The sequence below is a fragment of the Penicillium hispanicum genome, assembly GCF_028827665.1.
Source record: "Penicillium hispanicum strain IBT 35686 chromosome Unknown utg000003l_segment0_segment0, whole genome shotgun sequence".
NCBI lineage: Eukaryota > Fungi > Ascomycota > Eurotiomycetes > Eurotiales > Aspergillaceae > Penicillium > Penicillium hispanicum.
Window position 1 is genome coordinate 3,541,754 of NW_026623195.1, and position 20,282 is coordinate 3,562,035.

At 53.6% G+C, this 20,282-nt stretch overlaps 7 protein-coding genes across 7 annotated transcripts; 2 read left to right on the plus strand and 5 right to left on the minus strand.

The window, feature by feature from the left end:
* Positions 1–120: 120 nt before the first annotated feature.
* Positions 121–2,700, minus strand: N7459_003716 (uncharacterized protein; the record flags this gene model as incomplete). The annotated part of the gene is made up of 2 exons (XM_056942900.1): positions 121–1,245; positions 1,300–2,700. 2 exons carry the CDS (start codon positions 2,698–2,700, stop codon positions 121–123), a joined length of 2,526 nt encoding a protein of 841 aa, XP_056802783.1.
* Positions 2,701–3,567: 867 nt separating this feature from the next.
* Positions 3,568–6,078, plus strand: N7459_003717 (putative actin binding protein; the record flags this gene model as incomplete). Its single annotated transcript, XM_056942901.1, has 4 exons — positions 3,568–3,766; positions 3,825–4,012; positions 4,088–5,935; positions 5,992–6,078. The coding sequence occupies 4 exons, from the start codon at positions 3,568–3,570 to the stop codon at positions 6,076–6,078; spliced, it is 2,322 nt and encodes a 773-aa protein (XP_056802784.1).
* Positions 6,079–6,472: 394 nt separating this feature from the next.
* N7459_003718 (dynamin-related GTPase DNM1) lies at positions 6,473–8,988 on the plus strand (the record flags this gene model as incomplete). The annotated part of the gene is made up of 3 exons (XM_056942902.1): positions 6,473–6,571; positions 6,636–8,612; positions 8,674–8,988. The coding sequence occupies 3 exons, from the start codon at positions 6,473–6,475 to the stop codon at positions 8,986–8,988; spliced, it is 2,391 nt and encodes a 796-aa protein (XP_056802785.1).
* Positions 8,989–9,306: 318 nt separating this feature from the next.
* Positions 9,307–10,782, minus strand: N7459_003719 (uncharacterized protein; the record flags this gene model as incomplete). Its single annotated transcript, XM_056942903.1, has 4 exons — positions 9,307–10,319; positions 10,377–10,393; positions 10,451–10,476; positions 10,528–10,782. 4 exons carry the CDS (start codon positions 10,780–10,782, stop codon positions 9,307–9,309), a joined length of 1,311 nt encoding a protein of 436 aa, XP_056802786.1.
* Positions 10,783–11,158: 376 nt separating this feature from the next.
* N7459_003720 (uncharacterized protein) lies at positions 11,159–13,719 on the minus strand (the record flags this gene model as incomplete). Its single annotated transcript, XM_056942904.1, has 2 exons — positions 11,159–12,940; positions 13,009–13,719. 2 exons carry the CDS (start codon positions 13,717–13,719, stop codon positions 11,159–11,161), a joined length of 2,493 nt encoding a protein of 830 aa, XP_056802787.1.
* A 426-nt stretch (positions 13,720–14,145) lies between these two features.
* Positions 14,146–16,408, minus strand: N7459_003721 (ELMO/CED-12 family protein; the record flags this gene model as incomplete). Its single annotated transcript, XM_056942905.1, has 3 exons — positions 14,146–14,603; positions 14,669–16,043; positions 16,142–16,408. The coding sequence occupies 3 exons, from the start codon at positions 16,406–16,408 to the stop codon at positions 14,146–14,148; spliced, it is 2,100 nt and encodes a 699-aa protein (XP_056802788.1).
* A 591-nt stretch (positions 16,409–16,999) lies between these two features.
* On the minus strand, positions 17,000–18,701 carry N7459_003722 (protein phosphatase regulator REG1; the record flags this gene model as incomplete). The annotated part of the gene is made up of 2 exons (XM_056942906.1): positions 17,000–18,023; positions 18,088–18,701. The coding sequence occupies 2 exons, from the start codon at positions 18,699–18,701 to the stop codon at positions 17,000–17,002; spliced, it is 1,638 nt and encodes a 545-aa protein (XP_056802789.1).
* Between the last annotated feature and the right edge of the window lie 1,581 nt (positions 18,702–20,282).

The following is a 20,282-nucleotide window of genomic DNA, read 5'->3' on the forward strand; positions in this document are numbered from 1 at the left end:
CGTCCATCGGTACCGGACCTCTCTGAATATCGCTCGATTCTGGTTTGAGGGGAAGACAGTTCGATTAGCCATTCTGTCCTTATCTCTTGTCGCATTCTTCTGACCGAAGAGTATCATCACTCACAAGGACAATTCTGCCATCAGAGTTTCGTGCCGGAAGGCCTCACGAATGTCGGGAACGTTGCTTTTTGCGACGTTGTTGCCAGCCACTCCCGGGGAACTGCACTGCGAGCCAAGCCATCTTTGTTTCAAAGGGAGCTCGAATCCACTTTGGTCAACCGAATGTTTGGCTAGCTCACACATATCGACTGCGCTAAATTTGTAGATCTGGGCGGCCACAGAATACTCCTCAATCAAAGGTTCTTTGGTAAAAGCAAACTGTAGTGGATCATCGGTGGACAAGGAAACATTTAGTCCACGCTTGAAAAAGCTGGCGCAGGGGTTCTTATCGTAAGTAAGAAACAATGCGTTATTGCTGAGCGGCGACATGGCAATGCCAATCTGGTCAAGGTAGTAGAGGTATTGTAGCAGAGGGACCTTGCGTAGGAGAATCCCATGACTGATGCTTTGACAGCACAGAAAGCCCACGGCTAGATGGTCCGGATCCCCTGCTTCACCACAATGGGGTCGCAGAACGAAGGTATTGAACCCCCGACGTTGCCGCCAGTTATTGAGAGAGGCGATGTTGGCAAACATGAAGTAGATCCAGTAGCTATACGGCGGGTTTTGTTTCGTGTCCCATTCCCTCGGAATGGGATACTTTCTGTAAAACCGACGTTCGGCCTTGCTCTCATCATCGACGCTATCGAAACCGACAACACGTTGTAGGAAGATATGAAGTTTGGGGTGACTGGAAGGATCATTGGTCACTTCAAATAGAGGCTTAAACACGTTGGTAATAACCTGTTCAAAGTTCTCCATCATTCCACTTGACTTGTACACGTCGTAGAGACGTGGGACCTGGATTAGCCAGCGGACATTGGGGGAGAAGAGCTTGTTGTCCACCACCCACGCGGCCAACTTGTCCCATTCTTGAATAGATCGCCCATATATGGAGATCCGCCACTCGACCATTTGATACTTGCTGGATTCAAGGTCGGAGATGACTTCTTTGGTAATCTCAGCTAGATAGCGACCCTTGATGTAGTTGTCTGTCTTCAGGAAGATCTCACGAAGACGGGATTCCCCCACAGGATTATATTTCAGGTTGAACTTGTCGAACCGATGGAAGGAGTCGGTGTGCGCCTATGAGATTTGGTCAGTCATGAAACGAACCAAGGGCACGACACGCAGACTTACATGCATATCCAATGTATCAATGCTGAGGTCATAGGCTGTTAGATTGATGCTCTCAAAGACTTCTCTCAGTGTCAGATGCTTTCCATCTCGAAAGAGAACGACCTCATCGGGTGATTTCCTCATTTTGCTTTTGATGAAGCGAAGAAGGTGTTTCTGATTCATGCATGCCGAATGATGAACATGGGTATCCACTTTACGGACATTGTAAAAATCTCGATGTGGCACTTTCTTGCTGTCGGCGATCTCCTGGTATTCGTTGAGTAAGGTGTAGAGTTGGAACTTGCCCTCCAGGTAGGATAGCCGTTTGAAAGCAAAACTTTTGGCCGGTCCATCCGTCGAGACATCCACCACGGCGTCTAAATCCATATAGAAATCTCGAAGTGAGGGTATCTGAACAGCTGGTTCGTGCCGATCGGCCGCGATCTCCGATTCGTACACTTGATATACACTGTTGCCATCCAACCGGTATGTCCAGGATGACGGTCCTGGGACAGGTAATAAGTCAGCCATATCGAAATCCTCCCCAATATCTTCACCCATCTTTCTCTTCTTGCCAGCCAGGTCCGACGGGCCCCCGACACTGCCTGGCTGGTATTCCTTGCCATCATCCCAGGCTGGCTCGGGCGGAGGGGGGTAGACGACCCATTCAGATCGGTCTCTCGGATCGTCACCGGGCCTCTGCAGGGATAGCCCCATATACTTAGCACGGCGATCCAAAAGATCCCTGATCTTGCGGTAGATGGCATTCAACTCCGACGTGACAGCATCTCCCCCGGGTGCAAAGCTGTTGGCTCCCTGAGACAGCCCAATGCCCAGGCCAGCTCTGCGAAGGCCCTCTGCTGCCGGTAGGTAGGGTCCCTGAGTATGAGCGACGCCCAGAGGCATAGCTTGGTCTCGAGCTGAGTGATCTGCGGCCAACTGGCTAGCCTCCTCCTGGTAGGCTCCGTCGGGTCGCAGGCGAAACGGAGATCCCTGATGCTCGTGTGGCCGCGAAACTTGAGGCTCATCCCGCACAGCCTGGCTCTTAGGCTGAAGAATGGTATCCGGGGCGGTTGTGACTAAACCTTCCTCGTGTGGCTCGGTGACGGAGCGTCTATCGGGCTGTACCGGGCTTGCTGGCATTGTATTGTCGCCACTCTTCGATGCCAGCTGATGATGCTGATAGAAGAGTTTGGCTTCAGCGTGGCTCATGGACTTCTCGTAAGCATAGTCGTAGGTGGCTGTCTTCTGCTGTTGATCTCGAGGCAAAATATCGGCGCCCGAGCCCTGCGACTTCGGATTTTCATGGATTGGTGAGCTAAGGGAGCTCTCACGAGAGCCCTGAGAATGAGAAGGTTCATCGTAGGGTGACGCGCTGGCATTGAGATTGTGACCGAGCATGTCAGACTCGGAAGACCCCATGACCTTCCCACTTGATTGCAGTACAGGAGTGAATCGGAAATGGATATTAGATGGGAAGGGAAGCAATCAATATTCAGAAAGGGCGACAGGAAAGCGGAAAAGTGGAAAAGGCAGAGGGGAAGAGACAGAATCACTGTATTCTGGGAGAAGGTGAAAGCTGCATGATGTATATGATTTTTTTTCGTTCTTGTGGTCTCAGTGGGCGTCGCAGGGCCAGAATCGAGTGGATCCGAGGAGGCTGAGTCACTCGGTGTGTTTTGTATACCGTGTCTTGACGGGGAATGTTGAAAAAATCTCTATAGATAGGTCCCGAGTTCCTAATCTGGAGGGATTATTGAGTAGGAGTTTAGTGTGCTCTTTGTAAGAGATCATGCGAGGTAAAGAGACAAGGACATGATGGCGAGGACTACTATGACGTGACGACCGACGTGTATAACTAACTAGTTATAGATCGTTAGATACATACAGTGGCTACATCTGTTATAGCTCGTTCTCCGTCATCCTGGAGTGGACCCAACTTCCTTTCCGCCAGGCGACCGTCATTCCTCCACATCTCAATCATCAACTTCTGGTTTCTCTCGACCACGTTGCGAAGTGGCAACTATCCATCCCTTAATCTTGATCAATTCCATATTCCATCTGTACTCCGTTTCTGTGTCTCGTTCGGTGAGCAACCCCCTCACTTAACTTCCAACTACCATTTCCCAACCCCTCAAAATAGCCCCTAAGTTGGGTTCGGTTCTGTGACTGACAAGCTTGTGCATGATACAGCTCCCCCCTCCATTCCCCCTCTTCACCTGCCATATCTTGTCAAATCGTGGTAACGCTTGGAGTTTCCTCCCCGATCCTCCGTGTTTGTCGCAAGCCATGGCGTCTCTCAATCTTTCAGCCAATGGTCCGTCCATATCGAAGAGCTACCAGGCTGTCGTGAACGCTTCGCCCTCCAGTGCTGGTTCTCCTACCTACGGGCAATGGGCTGTCTTCTCTGTCTCAACACCACTTGTCAGCGCATTCCAGCAGGATGCGGGGAGCAAAGAGAGTGTGTTGAAGGTTCAAAGCACGGGAGGTCGGTTACCCCTGCTTTTCTGCCCTGCAGCTTGCTTTGGTGCTGACCATGCCTGCAGAGGGTGAATTGGTGGATCTCATCGACGAATTCTCGGAAGGCCGAGTACAATTCGCTTATGTGAAGGTCACCGATCCCAACACAGGTCTACCCAAGAATGTCCTTATTGCATGGTGCGGCGAAGGGGTTCCGGAACGGACCAAGGGTTACTTCACGAGCCATCTGGCCAGCGTGTCTAAGTTTCTCCATGTGAATTAGTCCCCTGCCACCCGCAGACTTTTCAACTCTTCGACTGGTCGGACTGACCATTGGACACTACTCTAGGGCTATCACGTTCAAATTACCGCAAGGGCCGATGGCGATCTTAGCCCCGAGGGTATCGTACAAAGAGTCGCCGACTCCTCGGGCTCCAAGTATTCGTCTGAATCCCAGGCCCCGGTCGCATCCCCCGCCTCGTCTACTGGTACCCGCCCTCCCGTTGCCAGTAAGCCTGTATTTACTCCCAACCGGTCTGGTGGGATCGCCCCAAATGTGTCTCGCCCCAAGCCCCTCACGTCCTCGACCAGTGTAGATGATGATGGCTGGGGTCCTGATGCGCCTCCAGTGACTCGAACGCAGCTTGAGAAAGTCCAGCCAGCATACCAACCGACGAAGGTGAATCTGCAACAACTCAAGGCGGAGAACCAGTCTTCTATCCCTCGACAGCCTGCACCCGTCTCCGAAGATCGCGGCGATATTGTGCGAGGGGGCTATCAACCGATTGGCAAAGTTGATATTGCGGCCATTCGAAGACAGGCCGCTCAGTCGGGCGATCTCAAAGACGATCGCCCTGCCCCCGTTAAAGGGGCCTATGAGCCTGTGGGCAAGGTAGACATCTCCGCCATCCGTGCGAGAGCTCAGAAACCTGAAGGCCCTAGCGATGACGCACCGATAGTCCCAAGCCCCGCTCCCCGCAATGAGCCTACTACGCTTCCCGAACGCCTGGCTGCGAGCCCCAATGCGGAGAGACTAACAAATCTGCCGAAACCAAAGGTCGCGAACAAATTTGGCCCAGGCCCATCATTCCCTGGTACGAAACCGCCTCTTCCTGCAAGTGCAAGCGCATCGTCGACTGCTCCGCCCCCACAGGTTGGAAGTGCTAGTCGAACTTTCGCGGATCAAGGAGGCAAGACACCCGCTCAGTTGTGGGCAGAGCGCAAGGCCAAAGAACGTGGAGGAGCTTCTCCTGCAGCGGACGTGGCCCCTGCTCCTATCAAAAGCCAAATTAGTGGCCACGGGGATTGGAAGAGCACGTATACTGGCAAATCATGGGCCCCGGTGCCTACTGTCCAGGATAAGGCCAATGTGCCCCGCATAGTGGACGCTAAAGCCTCCGAGGACCAGGAAACTCAGGCCACAGATTCTGGTTCTCAAGTTCGTGATACTCGCGGCCAAGTTACTGAAGAATTTACTCAACCCGTGGCCGCAGAGGTGCCCGCTCCGCCTCCTATTCCTCAGGCTAGTCGCCCCATTCCAGTGCCTGGGCTACCGGCGAGGCCTACGGAGCCTGAACCCGAGCCCGAGCATGACTTTCAACAGGTCTTGCCAACACCGGCACCGCAACCGCGTTCTCCTACGCCCCCCACTCCTCCTGTGCGCGAGAGCTCACCCATCCGGGTAGCTATGCCCGTTGCACGTGGTGTTGCCGATGCCCACGAGGAGCAACATTCGCCCCCCCCTGCTATGCCAATCCAGAGTCTGCAGGAGTCTGTTCCCGACGAGAAAGATCTAGAGGAAGATGATCTTGGCCGAGCTGCAGCTGAAGCCACTGTTTCTAACCAAGCTGAGGGTGGACCTCGTGCTGTTGTGCAATACGACTACGACAAAGCCGAGGACAATGAGATTGAGCTTCGTGAAGGAGAGTTTGTGACCGATATTGAGATGGTAGACAAGGACTGGTGGCTAGGCGTCAATGCCCGCGGAGAGCGGGGTCTCTTCCCTGGCAACTACGTCGAGATCGTGGAAGACAAACAGACCGCTCCGACACATGCAGTAGAGCCTGAACCCGAGCAACAGCCCGAGCCCGTCCCTGCTGCTTCGGCACACGGACCCACTGCAACGGCACTTTACGATTACGAGGCTGCGGAGGACAACGAGATCAGCTTCCCCGAGAACGCGAAGATTGAGAATGTCGTAAGTACTTGTCTCGGTTCATGCGTGTTGATTACGCGTGCTAATTTTTCTTCTAGGAGTTCCCTGATGATGACTGGTGGCTTGGAGAGTATCAGGGACAACGGGGGCTGTTCCCAGCCAACTACGTCCAGCTGGATGAGTAAAGAGGGAAGCTCCGAAGGGCCAAAAAGCCGTATTGTGTGTAAATAGCTACCTGTGTATCTTTTTGTCCTCTTATCATCCTCATTTCTCTTTTCTGCAATCCTTACACTTGACCTGATCATCCGTCCGTCCATTGTAGCTGATGCTGCATGTGAAATATCATCCTCGGGGTGGCCCAACTAGAAGACGTCATGGGGTTCATTATATAACCACGTTATGTCAGCGTCACATGACTATAAACTGCCATAAACAAGTCTCCCGAGGCCGACTCCGTTCGCGGCCTTGCGAGAGAACTTTGCTTGCAACCCCGAGGGCAGTCTTATCCTGCCGACACACCTCCTTGTGCGCCGCTGCGAACCTCCCTGGGGCTGACGTTCACACCCATTTTCCATCATCATGGCGTCGCTCGGCGAGGATCTGCTCGTCACTGTGAACAAGCTCCAGGACCTGGTGTTCAACACCATTGGGAATGACTCGCTAGATTTACCCCAGATCGTGAGTTGTATAGCAAACGTGCCTTGTAGCTGTGCGTGAGAAAGCTCTGGACTAATACTTTCAGGTTGTCGTCGGCTCTCAATCATCCGGCAAGTCGTCGGTCTTAGAGAACATTGTTGGCCGAGACTTCCTACCACGCGGTAGCGGCATCGTCACGAGACGTCCGTTGATTCTTCAGCTCATCAACATCCCTAGTGAACGTCACGACAGGCCTGAGACCGACGAGGTTCATGTGCCGCACACGGCAGCCAGCGTCGCTGGTCAACATGAATGGGCTGAATTCCACCATCTCCCCGGCCGCAAGTTCGAGGACTTTTCTTCGGTGAAGCAAGAGATCGAAGCAGAGACTGCCCGGATCGCAGGAAGCAATAAGGGCATCAACAGGCAACCGATCAATCTCAAAATCTTCTCCCCTCATGTTCTCAACTTGACCCTTGTGGATCTACCCGGCCTGACCAAAGTGCCGATTGGCGACCAACCGTCGGACATCGAGAAACAGACTCGCACCCTGATTCTAGAGTATATCGCCAAGCCCAACAGCATCATTCTTGCGGTGTCCCCGGCCAACGTGGATTTGGTCAATTCTGAGGCATTGAAGCTGGCGCGACAGGTGGACCCTATGGGTCGGAGGACCATTGGGGTCCTGTCCAAGCTGGATCTGATGGATCACGGTACTAACGCCATGGACATTCTGTCCGGCCGCGTGTACCCTCTGAAACTTGGATTCATCGGCGTAGTCAACCGATCGCAACAGGATATCCAGTCCGGCAAGTCTCTGGCGGATGCCCTACGAGCGGAGGCCGACTTCTTCCGCCATCACCCTGCCTACCGAAACATGGCAAACCGTTGTGGAACCCAGTTCTTAGCCAAGACGTTGAACACGACCCTGATGTCACACATCCGTGATCGATTGCCTGATATCAAGGCCCGGCTCAATACTTTAATGGGCCAGACCCAACAAGAATTGGCTAGCTACGGCAACAAACAGTTCAGCGGCAAGGAACATCGGGGATCCTTGATTCTGCAGCTTATGACCCGCTTTGCATCCTCCTTCATCTCTTCCATTGACGGAACGTCGTCGGAAATCTCAACCAAGGAGCTCTGTGGCGGAGCAAGAATCTACTATATTTTCAACGAGGTGTTCGGAAATTCCCTGGAGACGATTGATCCCACACACAACCTAACTGTGTCCGACATACGAACAGCTATTCGCAATTCGACCGGCCCTCGGCCTAGCCTGTTCGTGCCGGAGCTGGCTTTTGATCTGCTGGTTAAGCCGCAGATTAAACTCTTGGAGGCCCCTAGCCAACGGTGCGTAGAACTAGTTTACGAGGAGCTTATCAAGATTTGCCACACTTGTGGATCGCAAGAACTCTTGCGGTTCCCCCGCCTCCAAGGCAAGCTTATCGAAGTGGTGTCAGACCTTCTCCGCGAACGCCTGGGACCTTGCTCGGGCTATGTCGAATCTCTGATTTCTATCCAGAGGGCCTATATCAACACCAACCATCCCAATTTCCTTGGCGCCGCCGCGGCCATGTCATCCATCATTCAGAACAAGCAGGAAGAGGAGCGGAAGGCCATTTTAGCTGAGGAAAAGAGGAAGCGTGAAAAGCGACGGATGAAGGAACTCGGAGCAGCGAACGGTACTACCGGCACACCGGATGAGGAGGAGACATCCACCGAATCCAAATCACACAATCTCCCCATCCGAAGTCAGTCTACAAAAGGCGCGCGGAGCATGTCGCCCCGCAACGCAGAGAATGGTATTACAGCATCTCTGAATGGCGTTCACGCAAACCACCCGACTGGTTTCGGAGGTTCGCATACTGCCCGTGATTCCTTCCTCAACTACTTTTTTGGCAAAGAGGGTGGCCTCCAGAGTGCGGCTGCGCCGCCACAGCCTGCCATGAACCGAGCCGTAAACCACGCAGGCGAATCCAGCATCAGTCAGAGTATTCGTCGCGCCGAAGTACGATCGCCAGTGATGCCGTCCGAAGAGTACCAAGTCTCTTCCGAGTACGGAGGCGATGTTTCTGTATTTGTGAGTAATACCTCTTCCTGAGGATGGTCTTAACGGATTTTAACTAACCTACCTCCCACAGCCGCACGATAACGCGGAACCAACTCTCACAGACCGCGAGATGCTAGAGACCGAGCTAATCCAACGGCTTATCTCCTCCTACTTCAGTATTGTGCGGGAGACCATTGCCGACCAGGTTCCCAAGGCCATCATGCATTTGCTCGTCAACCACAGCAAGGATGTAGTACAGAACAGACTCGTCAGCGAACTCTACAAAGAGGACCTCTTCGGGGAGCTGCTGTATGAAGATGATGGCATCAAGGCCGAGCGCGAAAAGTGCGAGCGATTGCTCGAGACGTACAAAGAAGCCGCGAAGATCGTGGGCGAGGTGTTATAGACGCGGACAAGACAGGGCGTTTGGGCTGCGGATGACCGCACCGTGTTTTAAGTATCGGACGTTGGAACTCGGTTTTGTGATATTGTGGATGTACAATTACTTGGGGCCGGATGCACATGCTCGGGATATATCTGCTTACGTATGTCTCTCTAACTTGAGGATTCTGTTTCGTTCTCTCGTTCCCTCTTTCCTCTCTCCTCCCTCTTCTGGCTTTGCGCCATGTGCCTACCCTGAGCTTTTGCCGGTGCATCTGTGTGGCAATGTGAATGAGTTCGACGTGCGATGCTATCGAATATACCGCTATGCAACTGAACATGTTCAACGTGCTTTTCTGGAGGCGATCTTCCGTAGCCGTGTACCCTCGAATCCATATAGTCCACCCCCCACAAAGACTAGGACCGCACCGGCCAGAACTGCGGATGCTAGATGGTTACCAAACAGGTAGATCGACAGCAGGAGGGACACCAATTTGCGGATATTCAGAACGACGGTGACCGTCAGCGACGACGACTTGGCGGACAAGAGATGGACCCCCCGAATACACAAGTACTGGGTCAGCGCATTCATCATCAGGTAAGCTACCTGAATCGGAAGCCGTCCCAGCACCGAGTGGACTGACGCGTGCCTTTGGACTGTTGTCAGCATGGCAACAGCCGTGCCACTCATCGTACTCGACGAGAGGCCGGATAGAGGAGTGGCAGCCGGGTCAGGCATTCTGGAGAGCAGCGAGGGTGTCGATGAGACCACACGCCACTGTGACGAGAGCTGCGGGTAGCTAGTCAAGAATAGAGGCAAGGATAGGGTATGCGAATAAAACAGGGCCTCCTTCCAATGATCTCGCCCATAGGTCGCATATAACCGATCCGCGTAGATTCCCTGGAATGCCGATAGTACCATGGCCAAAGCAAGGATTGTGAATCCCGTTACGGTGGTTATCATGGCGGTATCTGAGACGGATCCAATCTCCACAGTCTGATCTTGGGTCTGCGCATCGGCCAATGCGGCGGCCACCACGCCCACTGTCAACATAGCCACGGCCAAAATTTGACCCCGGGAGTATCTTCTATCATTGAAGAGATACCCAACTACCATGGAAGCCACCGGACCACCGGACCGTAAAATAATGTGAAGTGGGACAGAAATTCTATACGCAAATGCCCAATTGTTCAACAGATTGACCGTCACGAAGAAGGAGGTGTATATCAGCCACGATCGTAGCGGTATGGCGCGGGGGCTGAGGAAGAAAGCCCGAGGCCCGGCGGACAGGGATAGAAAATGCGGCAGAGTGAAGAGGGCGCACAGGATGAATTGCGCGAAGGTGATTAACGGACCTGTGGTGAAGAGTTCAAGACGGGTCGGGGAGAATGTCCGTAGGCTTCAAGGCTTACCGGCCGTGGGTTGCTCCCTGTGGAGGCCAAATTAGTTGGCGACATCTCGAGCATTACACACGAATCGAACTTACTTGATGATTGCCTCCAGAGCAAACACCTGGCAACAGAGTGTCAGTCACTTGTTTCCAAGACTCGGTGACGCACTTACATTGGCACAACAACCTCCGAAGATAAGGGAAACCATCAGGACCATGTTAGCCCAGGTTGGGACTACCGCATGCGCCGCTGCGGCGACCAGACCCGCATTTCTCTTCTGCTCACTGGACTTGTTGATACCCGACTTCGGCGCGAGCTGGGAGGGAGGTGCCACTCTCGCATTGCCCGTGGACGAGTGGGTGAACGTATTGGTTGGGAGAGCGTAAGCGCCAGGGCTCCGTTTCGACGCGTCATTGTCATTGATCATTTTCAAGGGGAAGCGGAAGATAGGAAAGATCAGTGGCAATGCGGCATTGCGGGCTTGGAAGTGAGGTGTTGTCAAGTGGAGTCAAAGAGGACACGGCGTGGAACGCGGGAAGTGGAAGGTGGAGTACTGCGTCCGCTCTCTGCTCTATATACTTCCTCTTCTCCCACCTGTCCTTCTCCTAGGGCTTTGCGGTCTACGATAGAGTTAGCTATCTACTGTCTTATCACACCATCCAAGGATGCTTATCTAGATATATGTTGGGTAATTAACTGGCGTCGAGTGCCGAAGAGCCTCGAATTTATACATCCTGGTGGACAAAGTCTGAGAATTGGAACGCCCCGAGACAGAATGAAGGATTCTTCCAAACAGGACACCCTCAATCATCCACAATATCGTCGTCGCTGAGAAACAATTTCTCCTCCTCCGGGGGAGGTGGAGGCAGCCAAGGCCCAGATCCGACGCCGCTGGGCTTGGTCTTCTGGGGCTGTGAGGGGGGCAGTCCGTCTTCCTCCGCATCGTCCAGCCGGATACCCGGAATACTTGTGATCTGGTCCAGTTGCTCCCATGCAGGGTCATCGCGTCTGATCTGTGCCATGTAGGGTAGCTGATGGAGCAGAGCATCGTCTCGCGACATCATGGTCACAGTCACGGCTGAGGAATTGATATTGGTCCCCTGTAACGAGGCCGGAGAACCCACCTGGAGGGTCTTCCAGGAGGTGACACCGGTAGGGTCAGCCGGAGAATTCAGGTTGCGATGGGGTGGGCGAGGGGCTTTGAAAGGATCGAGCATTTGCTTGATCCACGAATCCACGAGACCGTCAATCTCCTCAGTCTTTCTCCATAGTCGTAACGAGGATGGGTACAGCATCTTGTGGGGATCGCCTGGCCGACTCCGCCCATCACCAGGTATTGGTTGTCGTTTGACGGGGTATGGGAGAGCAAACAAAAGCCCTCGCGCTGCAACCTGAAAGCTGATTTCATCCTGGCGTAGCATATCGACCCCAGAGTTCAATGGCGTTGCGCCAATCCCAACTCCTTGCCTTGCCGCCTGAGCTGGTCTACGGTCAGCACTCAAGATGTCACTGTCGGAGAGCGCTTCGAGGCATCCATTGAGGCTATCGACGAACGATACCCCATCGCAGGATGGTGGATAGTTCTCGTGGAGGGCACAGATAAAGGTGGAGATATCAGTGCCGGTTTCCTCCATTAAGTCATTGACCGCGACCTGCGAGATTTTGACTCGATGAGATTGAGATGAATGAGCGGGCGGTGGGGGCGGAATCGGAAAATTGGCGGGCATGAGACTCGCATCAAGACGTTTGTTGTAGACAATCTTGCCCACGGCGTGAAACATCCCAAGACTCGCTTCTCTCTGACATATCATTTTGAGTGATTCTTCCTCCATTTGCGTCAGTGCAGATTTCCCCCGGGACTTCTTGCCCTTGCCTTTCGTGAGCGTATCTCCCCATTGACCCGCTTGGTCGTCTTTCAAGCAGAGGAACTCCAGAGATGACACCGCACTACGAATGTCTCCTATCTCGGCCATGGTGTTCAGAACTGCCGGTCCGGGAATACGCACACGTTGCGAACATCGAGCTTCCTTTTCTAGGACGGATCGAAGTGCCTTGTGCATGAAGGTTGGTGCAATGCTGTTAAAGTCAATAATCGAGGTACTGGGATGGTTGTACAGCGCAGGTCCAAGCAACCGATGAACAGTCAGATTTTCGGAAATCGAAGATGCTGAGCTCAACAGCGTCTCTGAAACAATCATCACCATGGGTGGATGTATCCACCCGCCATGTGCAGGATCTGCCGCGGCGAGATAGCGTTGCAGCGAGGCACGGAAGGCAGCCAGACTGAAGGAATTCCGATTGAGCACAGTAGGAAATTCTTCCACTAAAAGAATGCGTCGATTATGCGAGGGTCGTCCAGAGGGATCTTTCGACTCGATGGCATCATCCAAGTCAAGACGTCCAAACCGATCGCCCCGGCCAAGAAAATCCTCAAAATGAGCGCTGACCGAGATATACTCTTGGGCAGTGAACTCAGAAACTGCCGGATTCCTCCACTCAATAACGTCGTATCCAAGGGTTTTGGAGAGTAGAGTTACCGTTGTTGTCTTTCCGGAGCCGGCGGGGCCGCGTAAGACCAGTAATTTCTAGGACTTTTAGCAGAGGGGCTCGTAATGATATGATAATGTCTGAAGTCCTTTTGAAAAATACTCACCTCCTTACGCCTGCCAGAGAAGGCATCCTCCAGCCAACCTTGTACATCAGAGACCTTTTTCTTATGAACGGCTAATTCGTCCAGACTGGACGGACCGAATCGCTGGGCCCACGGCCGCCGATCAACTTCCATTGATGAGTGACCAGCATATTTTCGATTGCCATGGCCACTGGACTCCGAGGGCATGAGGAAGCGCCTCGCGGAATGGGGTTTTGGCCCTGAGACCGAAGTTTGTCTGGGTATTGATGACCGCGCCTCGGAACTCTTGTCACGATAGCGTACACCAACAGCTTGCTCAGGATTTACACTGATCAAGTGTTGCGAAAAGATTTCGTCGTAAGAATCGTAGTCATCTTCGATGATGTCTGCGTCAAGGGTGGACTCGGCGACGGGAGCGAGGGGCCGCTGTGGTTGGAACTTCCGCGAAGACCATCGTTGGCCTTCCGTTGCTGGCTGAAAGAAATTGTGAAGAGATTTGAATTTTGTCTGTTTGATTGGAGATTCAGACTTTCGCGGGGATGGCGAGGAAGAAGGAACTCGAGCTGAGTGAGCTTGACTGGAACTCGCTTGCGAGGTCGCTTTGGGGCGCGACGAGAGCGCGACGGGGTTGGAACGCGTTGTGCCGGATAGATTGGACGCTCGTTCCCTCTGCAACTCACTCCCACGAACGGACCGGCGCTGTCGTTTGGGGGGACGGCCATCCATATCCATGACGAGTCCGGGGAGGGAGCGAAAGGCGAAGAGCAAAAGCCCCGTCCGATAAGCCTATGACGCCAAGCGTGGGGATCCACCGCTTGTTTATCAGCGGCGTCCCTGATGATGAGGATGAGGAGGATTCTCATGGCCTAGGTATTATTCTTAGTGGGATACTCATCCCCTCCAGTGCCCGACAGATCTATCCCTCTCGACCAGTTTTGGCTATACATAAGCACAATTGTCATTTGGTATTCATTGATCCACACTCTCGTTAACATTTACTTGGTGGTATTTCCCCGCTTGTACATGGTCCGACTCCAATTAGTGTATCATACATATCCAGCCACAATGGGTATATCGACAACGTTTCGACCCTTAAGTCAAAGAAAGAAAAAAGAAGAAGACGGAGTAAAGAGACAGAATCGGTCCCAACTCCGGCGGCTATGCGCCGCCAAAGACATCATAGTAGTAATCCTCATCCAGGCCGTCTCGCGAGGGCACTGGCGGGGCTTCACCTGCAAACGTTGCGTCGTCAAAACGGACGTTGAGAAGCCGGATCTTCAATCCATAGTTGCTGACAAGATTGATCAACTTGGTTGTCTCCGTGGTGATCGGTTGTTGGTTGAGAAGCATGAGCAGGCCATCCAACCACTCTGATGCCACGCTGTGTGAGGCAGGCCGAAGCGTGAGAAGCACCACCTCTTTCTGGGTAGACCGGCTGCCGGTCCGAGTGTGACCATGGTTCTTCGAATGACCCGTAGCGGAAGAGGATTGCGCATATCCGTGAATGGTAATCTTTGTCGAGGCATGGCGTGGGGCCGTTTTCACGGTAGACGACGAAGAGTGGTCAGGGTTTGTCGACACATTGGAGACAACCGAAGAGACATTAGAAAGATCGACTAGATAGCCCTGGTTAGCATCCCGATAGTTACTAGAATTTGACCTGTCCACGGAGGTATCTCACTTTTCTCAGGAAGCGCATCAAGCTCCGGAGCTTTACTCTCCATAGAGGTAAACTCTCCAAAGTGCAGATATCGTCGGTTGTGGGACAATTGGATGTATTGATGCGTAGCCGAGGGTCGTGGAATCGACCCGGGTTCAGACTTGTAATTCGAGTCGAGTGCGAACCAGGCACCCTGTAGCAAGCATCGAATGCGTTGCTCCTTTACAAACTGTAGCGCTTCATGATGAAGCTCTTCTCGCACCTGCTGCAAGTGCTGGCCCCATGCATCTTCGTATGTGAGTTCGAGAAGTTCCATTTGCAGCTCCCGGAGCCGATGGTATTCGAAATTTGCCAGTTCCTCCTCGACATCTTGGACATCCTTCGTCCGAGAAGCGCCTCCTACCACAGATTCAATTAGAATACGAACCAGCTCTACAAGCTTGTCCAGATCTTCTGTTTCGGCAGCCGTCGCCTTCCACATCCGGAAAAACGCTTGTAGTCCTGCCACATGCAACCGAGTCCAGTGGAGGAGCAAAGGCTTGAATAGCTTATCGAGACTGGATCGTGATTCCAGAAGCATGTAGCTCTTCGAGTCTTCCATATCGGACTTGTCAACCTCGAAGTGTTCATACAAAATGGAGGTCACTGCCAAGGACGCGCGGGCAATGGGGCACCGCTGCCGGGCTGGTTTCGTCGACTGCTCAAGGAGCATCTTCTGGAATTCATCTTGGTGGTTGCGAACATAGTCGGCCAGATCCATCATCCCCAAGAAGCCTACCTCGTAGAACTCTGTAGCGGGGTTCTCCGATTCGAATCCAAGTCGCCGCCACTTTTCTGGGTGGTGTCGTTTGGAACGCCGAGTGTCGTCACCATTCTCTATCGCTTCATCAGAGCCTTTGACTGGGTTACTGGCGAGATGAATCCCCTTCAGTGCTCGCCGATGCTCCGGCTTCTCCTGGTTAAGGGGAAGTTCTCTCCACTTCCGAAGCAGAACTTTGGTCAGAGACTGAAACTCAAGCAGCGGATGGGCCAGGTCCTGTAAGGCCGAATCTTGCATGAGTACATAGACTGCTCGAATTACACCCAGGTCCTGTAGCTTTTGAATGAACTTGGGCCACTCGGCTTCGGAATCGAAGGTGATCGAGTCACGCATGAGAGAGTTGATTAATTGGAGCGCATTTGCACACAACGCATGGTCCGCGGACGACAGCCGGCTGACGAGCATCTCCAAAAACTGAGGATATAGCGCGATCGCTGGCTTGAGAGCTCGGAAGCCAAACATATCAGGCTGCGACGAGCGGCCGCCGGAGTGGGGGTGCGAGACAACGGAGACGAGAATCGACATGGCACCTCGAAGGATGTTGACGAGAGGGTGGGTGACGATCAATTCGACAATCTAAGGGGGGCAAAAAAAACCAGGGGATGTTCTTAGCAGGCATTCTGGAGACCTGGAGCCACGAAGGCGCGAGAGATTGGGGTGGGCTTCATTCTTACTCGTTCGACTAACTCCTGGTCGACGCATTCCCATCCTTTGTCCACCTCGAGTAGTCGCGCAAAACTGGTCAGACTGTAAGCCAATGTATTCCCACTCGCGTGGAGGGACAAATAGCGCAGCCGAGTTAAGCCACCCTCGGTGATAAAGAGGTCTGCGAAGGACGGGTCGCCGATGTTGCTTTGGAGCTTGAAGACGGCCATTTTGCGCACGGCATCCTCGTCGCTCCCTAGGCGCTCCACCAGTTCGGCGACATTGACATTATCCATCGCGGTATCACTCCCCCAATTGGGCCGTAGTCAACTTCGGGGGGGGGGGGGTATGGGAAGAAAGGAAAATGGCGGAGACCCGGAGACTCGACTCGGGGGGGGGGGGGTGTTTGGCGGCATCAGGGGGGAACTGTGGGGCAATTGGGATCTGAGCTACGAGTCTAATTGTGCTCGACACCCACTTGGATTTCTATTTGGGCCTTGAATGGGTTCAATTTCAATGTTTTCAGGGTCGAACAATTATTCGCTGAATTAGAAAATCCCATAGAGGATTTATTCATACATCAAAACAAACGGATGAGGATCCGGGGGAAGGTGTGTTTTCCTGGCCCGGTGAATCTATACAGCATTTTCCTCACTGTTCCAACACCGGAAACATGCAGGGCCATACGCCACAATAGATCCGCCCTGCAAATTATGTACTGAAGGGGTGGAATTCCCATCGAAATAAATAAAAAAGATAAAAAGAAGAGAGGGGGGCAGGAGAGAGGGGATGGGGGTTTCTTGTGCCTTTTTTTCTCCCTTCGTCCCTCCTCAAAATGAGCTAGGAAACCTGCCTAGCCCATCCATCATCCATGGACAACAAAGAGGTCATCGACGCCAACCAACATTCCAGATAACATGAGCAATGTCCCGAGCTGTATTAACGGTATCAACGACTCGGCCCAGAAGGCCATTACTGACGAGCTCGCCCTCGCCCTCGCCCTCGCCCTCATTGTAGGGCATGAACATGCCGGACGCAGTTAGCCGCAGTGGACGATCAGACAATTCGTCCTCAGCCTCGGGGACGAACCACGGCTGATTTTGATTTGTGTAATGACCGGTAAAGTCCAGACTGGGGTCCTCGTCGTCCTCGTCAAGGAGAAAATTGGCCGACGTCGATGACGGCGAGGGCCGCAAGGTCTCCACAGACGGGGTGGGTGACAGGGTAGATGAAGGGGGTTGAGTGGTCCAGCGATCAAGAATGGAACCACCGCGCGATTCCGGGGTGTCTCCGCGGTATTTAAGAGTCGTTGATGGAAGGGGCGCGATCGTCTTGCTCTCGCTGCCGAAGCTATTTCGCGGGGTGGTCCGGTTGCTGATGGACGCGTTGCTCGAAATTTGTTGCATCATGACGATATCGTCATCTGATGACGACTCTTCGTTTAAGGCTACGGGCCAGCCGTCCTCGTCGTCGCCCTCTTTGGCCTCCACGGCGATACATTGGACCACTTCGTTGTTGAAATGGATGTGGCGGCGCTCACTTGGGGATGTTAACCCCGACGAGGACGAGGCAGTGAGCGTGCCCCCAAGGGAATAGGTGGAACTTCCTGTTCGGTGATGGATTTGGTCTAGATCGGTGTTGGACCGGGGAAATGGGGGTCGTGTCCAGCCATGCTCGGCCTCTTGCGCCTTGAGAATCGCTCCCGCATGTTGCAGGAGTGTGTGCTGGGATAGTGACTGTTGTAGAATGGTCTCCGATGCAGTTCTTTTCTTCAAGATGGGTTTTCGTTCGAGATAAGAGTTGGGAGTATCGAGTCGACTGGGTGGCGGCGACGCATCCGACACCACGGCGTCACTCGAACTCGACGTCTTCAGAGGACCATAGAGCCACGTCACATCACAGTCCTTCAGCCTGCAATCCACAAGAGTTAGCCGTGGAAACTGGGCGAGAAGCCAGCAGCCATTGAATCACTCACCAATTCAACGTCTCCGGAGAGATGGTCCCGAGGTGATTCTTGGCCTTGGCCCATGTTCTCCACGACGCGTTTTCCAGTCGCACGCCATTGCTGTAGTCGCTCTTCCGGGCAGTCACATACCGCCAGGATGCCCAGATGTCTTCTTCCCGCCAATCATGGGAGAGATAATCTACATGTCGAGAGGGCTCGACCTCGATGGAGGTATCGTCGGCGGCCGGGGTTCCGCAGGTCCAGGGGACGGGGGAAGTGGAGGCCTCTACGGACACCTCGCTCAGGACGTCGGGCTCCTCGTGACCAGCCGAATGGGCCGCGGAGTCGGCATCGTACGAGGGGAGGATCAAGTCATCGTCCAAGGAGAATGTGCTGAAAGTGGTGGGGCTGTAGGTAAGGTGGTTTTGGGCGGCCGGGGCAAAGGTCGGCGAGGGCGAGGCGGAGGAGAGAGTCGTTGCGACGGGGCTGGAACACTCCCGGGTTGAAGACTCATGTTGCATGGGTGATTTGATCGCAAAGCCGTTGTCCTCGAGGAAGTATCGTTGCGCGGTGGGGGATTGCAGGAGATCCGGGGGAATTTGTGACTGCGAATGCTGGTCGCGGGGAGCCAGCACCGCCGTCATCTCCCCGAATGAACCGGCGTAGAGGGCTGCAAGGGCGAGAGAGGAATTATAGAGGCAGGGCCATCACCCACGAGATGGGAGGCGATCGAGAGATAACCGGGATATAGGGATGGGTAGATGTGGGGGAGTAGGAATAAGAAGAAAGTGCGGGTCGGGCGGATGAGAAGGAGGAATTCGTGGAGAAGCGGAGAGCGAGCGATGATAACCAGAAGAATTGGGAAGACGATGATGAAAAGAAAGTGGTGACACAAAAGGATACGCCGGATCCGGCCATCCGTTATATGCGCCACTAGATCCCCCCATATCTGTCTTCTCTCTATCTCGACCGTGATCTCTATCTGCTCTCCCTCTCGCTTGCTTGCTCGCTCCCTGCCTCGAATGCATCGACTTCCCTCGCGTACAGACACGAAATCCGGGACGAGAATCCCCTAATGCGCGCCTCCCCACTGTGGAGCAGGGGGTTTAACGTTCGCGAAACCGTCGGGGCATCACAGATACCATACAGCCAGACCATGCAGGTTAGGTCTGAGCACCGACTTGGGGTCGCACATCATCGACGTGGGGTTTGGAGAGGGAACTGTCTTCCATTGCTAGAGTAGACCTCTCTGGCGATGGCGATGGTACGCTACGTAGCGATGACCGAGATGGGAGACGGGACCCGATCCGGATTGGATGGTTCGCTCTTTTTCTCGCCCAGCCGGACCATCCTGCTATCCGGATCTTTGCAACGCTCGCCGCCGAGGTTGGCCTCGTTGACCATCCCAGATTCAAAACACACCAAAGGACCGTGCGGTGCACCGCGAGTCCGTTCTCTCCGATCGACGGGCCGAGATGGGAGACTCGATGCGGCCGACGCCACTTGCAGCACGGGCCGCTGGTCAGAGAGCGAGAGCGAGAACGAGAAGGCGCGTTGCGATGAGCAGTGACGATCAACACGGATCAAGAATCGTAGGTCTTTTCCGATTCATACATCTACTACTGTATAATGTAGTCCTTTTCATGCCTGGCGCATCCATGGCTGTTCATTTGCCAAGCTTGAGTACATATCGATATCCTGATCCCACTAGTATAGATAGCTGCCATATTCGAGAATGTCTCGGCATCCAATCTAGGCCCAACCACCCCGTTCGCCTCTTAGGTTCTTCGTACATCTGGGCAAGAATTGCCTTTGGTCTCTGCGGGTGCATGAAGACCGTGGTTGGCCCCAACTTAAACCCTCTCATGATTGAGCTTGCGAGCCAGTGTCGTCGTCGCACCGCTGCATAAGACCGCCTCGTTATAGCCCAGGCCCTGGTCGAGCCCCAGAGTGAAACGCCCCCCTCACTTTGCCACTATCAGACCCATGTTCTGGCCCAGCCATCTCCAGATCCTCATCTCCCCCGCGGAGACGCAACCTCATCCCGTGCATGATAAGCGGGATGTGCCAATTGACGCGACAAACCCCACGCTCTTCCCTCCCCAACGACTTTACACACTTCCAATTTTTTTTTTTAAAAAAAAAATAAAAATAAAAAAAAATAAAAAACGCCCGTCGGATACCCGGGCCCCTATTGGTCATTCGGAACAAAATTTCCTACGGCA